Source organism: Centruroides vittatus, unplaced genomic scaffold (assembly GCF_030686945.1).
Source record: "Centruroides vittatus isolate TY-2023 unplaced genomic scaffold, ASM3068694v2 contig_375, whole genome shotgun sequence".
NCBI classification, from domain to species: Eukaryota; Metazoa; Arthropoda; class Arachnida; order Scorpiones; family Buthidae; genus Centruroides; species Centruroides vittatus.
The window spans coordinates 1,842,833-1,849,826 of NW_027122197.1; the positions used below are offsets into that span (position 1 = coordinate 1,842,833).

The 6,994-nt window shown below is 35.1% G+C and overlaps 1 protein-coding gene across 1 annotated transcript; it reads right to left on the minus strand.

Moving 5' to 3' along the window:
- Window positions 1-1,007: 1,007 nt before the first annotated feature.
- Window positions 1,008-3,329, minus strand: LOC136975601 (uncharacterized). Its single transcript, XM_067270684.1, has one exon. It carries the CDS (start codon window positions 3,327-3,329, stop codon window positions 1,008-1,010), a length of 2,322 nt encoding a protein of 773 aa, XP_067126785.1.
- Window positions 3,330-6,994: the final 3,665 nt, after the last annotated feature.

Below are 6,994 nucleotides of genomic sequence, written 5' to 3' on the forward strand. Positions count from 1 at the left end.
AATTACCACCCATCATTGAACCAGATTGCCCACCCCATCTGTAAATTGCACTGGCTAATATTTTAAAACGCTTGCTTATCTCTGTCTATAAAATTATGCCAATCATATGAAAACCCATCAGGGCCATCTAAATTAAACTTTCGTTCTCATCAACTAAACATTATTTCTAACCATTCTTCAGTTCATCCCATCTTGTCTTTAGCCCAGTTTAAATGCATTGATTTGTGTTTGGCAGTTAAAGATGGTTTCAACTTCATTTTTAAATAATTACATTGTCATTGTTTTTTAAAGTTCTCCAAACAGTTCACATGATATCAGCTATTGGTAATCAGCAGCAGCTTGCCTTGTTGACTTGCTTTTATTAATTATAAGCTTAAAAACTTCTCTCTCATTTCTTGATGTTAAACATTTAGGCTGTCCTGACTTTCTTTTTTGCCCATAATTTTTACCTTGTTGGAAAACATTTTGAATAGCATTCGTACATCTATTTACAGCAACAGAAATTTGTCTCAGAGACTTGCCTGAACCACTCAAATAATAAATTTTATGAATAAATAAAACTATATTTCCTTACTGAAGAGACAATATAAAATAAAATAATCAACCATTCCAACTTCAGCAAAAATTCTTTAATCCTAAGAACGTTTTCAAACGCATTAAGCGTCCATCTTCAGTTACATCTTTAAATTAAATATGAAATTCGAACTAATATTAAATTCGAACAAATATTACATAAATTAACGGTACGATTACAATAAATAAATAAATACATAAAAAATAAAAATAAAATAAAATAAACAGGATTATCGTAATTTACAAAATTATGTCAATATTTCATCAACAAATAAAAATAAAATAAAAATAAAACAAAAAATAAAAACGAAACCAAAAAACAACGTGCGGTTTAAACCAATCACGGATTATCGCTGTATTTCTTTACAAATGCCTTCATCCGTCATTAAAGATTTAAAACAATATCAGCTCTAGGATTTATCGTACTTCTATGTTTAGCCCAAATCATCGCACAAAGATTTCCAAGCTGTGGAAAGCCCATCAGCGTCCCTATAATTAATGCATTGCGTACTTCTCTGCGCTCTGTGGATCTCCAATTTTTCGAAAAATTTTATTGCGTGTCTCGATCTAGTAGCCCTGATGATAGAGGCTTGGTCCCAAAAGACCGTGATGCCTTGCTGCTTAGCATAACTGGCCAGGACGGTACTATCAACTGATTTTTCCACCGATCGCTTGTGTTCATTAATCCTCTTTTTTAAATTTCTCAAAGTTGCCCCTATATATACTAATTTAGAATCGAACCTATGATCCCTTAATGGTATCGAATAAATTCCTGTTAGTGAGTTACGCTCATACTTCATCTTATCATTCCTTAAAAGCTTGTATATGGTCGGATTACGTCGATAAATAACCTGCAAATTCCTACTCTTGGAAATCCTTTTAACTAACGGCTTAAGAAAAGGAATGTAATCGAGGATCACTTTCTCTCTTGGTTGGTTTCTACTCCTCCCACTCGTTCGGTTATGGTCTTTCTTGATGAGAGCATCTATTTTTTCTGTTCTGTAGCCATGTTGCAAAGCCGTTGTTCGGATGTATTGTAGCTCTTTAATTGTATCTAAAACATTGGTGCAGTGTGTGTGCGCTCTCTGTATCCACGAGCGAAATACTGCCATCTTGATATGCCCCGGGTCTGCAGAGTTCCTAGGGATAACGATTGGGACTGATATCGGTTTCCGATAGACATTCGTGCAGATTTCCCCTCCTACACATGTTATAGTGAGATCCAAGAAATTAACACTATTATAACTTTGCTGATCTAACTCTAGAGTTAAACCATAGGGGTTTTGATTCATTAAATCTATAAACTTTTTGATGTTGCGATTGTCCTTCCACACGATAAAGATGTCGTCCACGTATCTCACGTATAATAAAATATCATCCCCTACTATCGGGAGAATACTGCTTTCTAGCTTGCGGAGTACCAATTCGCAGAGTATATAAGACATAGGGCTACCCATCGGTACTCCTCGCCCCTGTATATAAGTTTTGTCCTCGAAGCCAAAGAAAGATGTGTGACATATCAAGTCCGCTAATTCCAAGATCTGGGTGTGGTACTTTGCAGCGTTCTTAATATTGGCGAATAAAAAGTCCCGCAAGGCACAAAAGCAAGGAGGCAGCTTGATGGAAGGGTATAATGCCTTGTAATCTAATACCGTCAAACACTCCTCATTCATGAGCGTAACATCCTCAAGTTTTTGGATCAATTCTATCGAGTTTTTGATCGAAAACGGCGAAACTTGCATATTACTTTGTATAAATTTAAGAAGTACTTTTTCTATCTTGAACGTCGGAGCATTACACTTTTCCACTACAGGGCGTAATTGGGAACCTGTTTTATGCGTTTTTCCGAAAGCAAACATTCTCGGAGTCCTGGGAGCTTGTAAAGTGGCAGCATCCATATGTAGCAATTTCGCTAGAGGAGTTAGGGTGAATCTTATCACTCTTTGTTGCAATGCTTCCAAGTAATTATTCGGGGCAAGATGACATTCCGTGCTGTCGATGTATTCATTTAACTTTTCCCTATACGAGCTTCGTTTGATGAGTACAAGACCTTTCGATTTGTCCGCCTTTAAGAGAACCACATCATTTTTTTGGAGCCATTCCTTTGTTTCCTTAATGCGCTGTTGGAAAACTATATTTGTTGAGTTGTTACGTTTTACTTTTTCGGCATATATTCTTGTTTTCCATCTGTAATAATCCTGTGTGGTTAATTTCATACCCTTTATGAGATTTTCAACGTTTGGTATAATACTTTCCGGGCGTATTAGCGGTGTCGGAGCAAAAGAAGGGCCGTGCTCCAAGGCGTCAATTAAACACTGCGGTGGAATAATGTTGTCCCAAGCGGTTAGAAATATATCTTTTTTTACCCTCGGTTTAATATTTTGGCATTTAAAAAGCCATTTTAGCTTTTTAACGTACTTGCGTTTTAGCCTTGTTTTCAAGGAAAACTCCAAATCAATCACCCTACTGTTGACCTCTTCGAGGATAGCTTGATCTTTCGCATATAAATCATTCTCCAAATTTATGGTGGTACGTAACAACCCATAATAACGCCTTCTTGCAATTCTAATCGCCTTATTGAGGCATAAGAACTTTAATTTTGGTAACAAACTGCGACAATCCAAAGGAAGATTGATGCGATGAATTGACATTGGAAAAACTCCGTTTAAACGGCACTGTATAAGAAATTCGAATTTCATTCTTGCTTTGCATAATTTCAGAACGACCTTTCTATAAGTTTTGGCCGGCGGAGCCATTTTTGCTCTCATCAAGCAAAGTACCATAACCGAACGAGTGGGAGGAGTAGAGAAACCAACCAAGAGAGAAAGTGATCCTCGATTACATTCCTTTTTCTGTAAGCCGGTTAGTAGTTAAAAGGATTTCCAAGAGTAGGAATTTGCAAATTATTTATCGACGTAATCCGACCATATACAAGCTTTTAAGGAATGATAAGATGAAGTATGAGCGTAACTCACTAACAGGAATTTATTCGATACCATTAAGGGATCATAGGTTCGATTCTAAATTAGTATATATAGGGGCAACTTTGAGAAATTTAAAAAAGAGGATTAATGAACACAAGCGATCGGTGGAAAAATCAGTTGATAGTACCGTCCTGGTCAGTTATGCTAAGCAGCAAGGCATCACGGTCTTTTGGGACCAAGCCTCTATCATCAGGGCTACTAGATCGAGACACGCAATAAAATTTTTCGAGAAATTGGAGATCCACAGAGCGCAGAGAAGTACGCAATGCATTAATTATAGGGACGCTGATGGGCTTTCCACAGCTTGGAAATCTTTGTGCGATGAATTTGGGCTAAACATAGAAGTACGATAAATCCTAGAGCTGATAGTGTTTTAAATCTTTAATGACGAATGAAGGCATTTGTAAAGAAATACAGCGATAATCCGTGATTGGTTTAAACCGCACGTTGTTTTTTGGTTTCGTTTTTATTTTTATTTGTTGATGAAATATTGACATAATTTTGTAAATTACTATAAACCTGTTTATTTTATTTATTTTTATTTTTTATGTATTTATATATTTATTGTAATCGTACGTTAATTTATGTAATATTTGTTCGAATTTAATATTAGTTCGAATTTCATATTTAATTTAAAGATGTAACTGAAGATGGACGCTTAATGCGTTTGAAAACGTTCTTAGGATTAAAGAATTTTTGCTGAAGTTGGAATGGTTGATTATTTTATTTTATAAATTTTATGTATTTCTTGCTCCTTAAGTACAGTTCCATCAGGCATTGTTTGAAAATGTTTATATAACATTCAATAAAACATTCAAAAAAGCCACCATGACAGTTAAAAATGATGACATCTCACCCTAGTCATGATAATTATAATCTTTATTTTCTTATATTTTTTCTTTGATATTCTCCCATCATCTAATTGTTTATTAAATATATGACCACTCTTAACTAAAGTTGTTGGCCCTGAAAAGGGCCGTTTTAATATTTATTAAATACATTTAGTTATTTTCTAATAATTTTAGTTCTTGCAGAAGTTTCAACTTTTTTTAATCTTAATAACTCTATGTTAAGTTGTTCTGCTTCTTGCTTTTTCCTCTCTGTATCTAGTTTTATATCTCTGTATCTTGTTTCATTTTCTCTGTTTTTATGCCCTCCTCTATTAGCTGGATTTGGGCTTTCTCTAATGAATTAATGCTATAAATATAATATAAATCATTATTTTTTAGAAAGTAATTATTAATATTTAGTATTATTTTATCTGAATATTATTTACCATTGTCTTCTGGGTGGTGGTGGATCATCTGCCACGTTCACATTTTCCCTGACAGCTACATCACTTATCACTACAAATGAAAATATTGCTGAATTAAGTGTTCATTTGTATCTGTAAGTGATTCAATATTTTCATATGTAACGATAAGTGGCGATGGTGGATCATCTGGATTGGGTAATGGTTCAATACTGTCACCCAAAACAGATAAAACCACTTGTGTGGAGGGATTCAATGATAATGGTGCTGGTCCTCCACCTGTTATATGTGCAGCACGTCGGTTATTATCTGCCTCTTTTTTGGCATCTATTTTTAATCGCTTCCAGCAACCTATAACATAGATCATAAGATATACTTTTCTAGTAAATTTTTCTTAAATTAAATATGCTATTTTAATATTTGTATCATTTTACATAATCTATTAATCTAATAAATAGAAGTAGGGATTAGTAGGATATGAAATCTTGATTCAGAATAGAGTTCTACAATTCGGACTATTTCTCCTTACATAAATATTCCTCACATAAATATAGATTGTACAAAGTAATTTTCATTGTAATAAATTTAATTTAGGTGATTAATAATCGTAACTTTCTATTTTCTTTTTATTAAAATTTTGAATTATTATTCTACTTGTTTAAAGTTATTGGCACAAGGGCCACAATAGGCTAAGCTGCGCCAACAACTTATATGGTATAATATTGTTACATAAATAACAAATAACAATGAACCAAAGAAAAAACAAAAAACCAATAACAAAAATATAGAACAATTAAACTCTGTATAACAACAACATGTATATGGATATGAATAAATAAATAATCAAATCTCTTTATAAATATTGTAACTTTTAGAAAGTTCAATAATTTATCAACATTTGGCCTCTGGCCCAAAATCTCTTTAAAACTTGCATTTCCAAAATGCTGCCTACGAATCCGTTCAGAGGCGATGCAATTGCTCAGTATGTGCTTAACACTTACATTACAGTTGCAATACTGACATACAGGCTGGTCATCACCCTTCAAAAGGTATTGATGAGTCAGTCGAGTATGTCCAATTCTCAAACGAGTAAGAATGACCTCAGATCTCCTGTCATAAGGTTTCTTCTGTGTCCAATTTTCTATCACAGGTTTGATCTCGTGTAGTTTATTGTGGACTTGTGCGTTCCACACATTTTGCCATCTCTCCTCTAGTCGTTTTTTAACAACTAGCTTCAAGTCACCTCCTTCAATATGCATTGTATGCTGAGAAGGACTTGCTGACTTTGCAGCTGCGTCAGCTTCTTCATTCCCTCTTATACCTACATGGCCTGGGACCCAACAAAATTTTATAGAGAAATTCCTCGCAAAAAGATGGCAAATCAGCTTACGAATTTTAATCACTATGGAGTGAAAACTAGGTTCATACGAGATCAAAGCCTGAAGTGCACTAACTGAGTCAGTGTAAATCACGCAGCAACGATGACCTTTCCTATTTATATACTTTAGGGCTAAATAAATAGCCTGCAACTCCGCAGTAAAAATGGAAGAATTCGGTGCTATTTGTTCTGCCACGATTTCATCCTGGCAAACAAAGGCTAAGCCAACATAGTCATCCGATTTAGATCCATCGGTGTATATAGGAATTAAATTCCTGTCACGATGTTGAATTTCTGCGAAGTGCTGTCTATAAACGTAGTCTGGGGTGGTTTCTTTTAGAAACTGCTTTAAGCTTAAATCAACGTTTATCACAGGAATTGACCAAGGTGATATATTATCGACCTCGACCTGCGAAATGTTGCTTGTGTCCAGGTCAATCGTGCTGCTTACATTCTCCATTCTTATGTCAAATGTAGGGACACTACTTGGGCGAGCTGCAAATAATCTCCTCAGCTGACTATCTGAACAATCAGCTAAAAGTTTATTTTGAGATCTCTGTTTAATGTAATAAAAAAGAGACAACTGTTCTCTCCTAAGAGATAGTGGAGGCTCATGAGCATCCACATACAAACTTTGTACAGGAGAAGTTCGAAATGCACCAGTGCACAAACGCAATGCTTGATGGTGGATTGGATCCAGCATCCGAAGAGTAGATTCACGTGTAGAGCCATACACAACGCATCCATAGTCCAGCTTAGAGCGAACAAGGGCCCTATAAATCCTGAGCATAGAACATTTGTCTGCTC

Bases quoted from the DNA above. Each gene is read 5' to 3' on its own strand.
- LOC136975601 (XM_067270684.1), bottom strand. From the start codon at position 3,329: ATGGCTCCGCCGGCCAAAACTTATAGAAAGGTCGTTCTGAAATTATGC.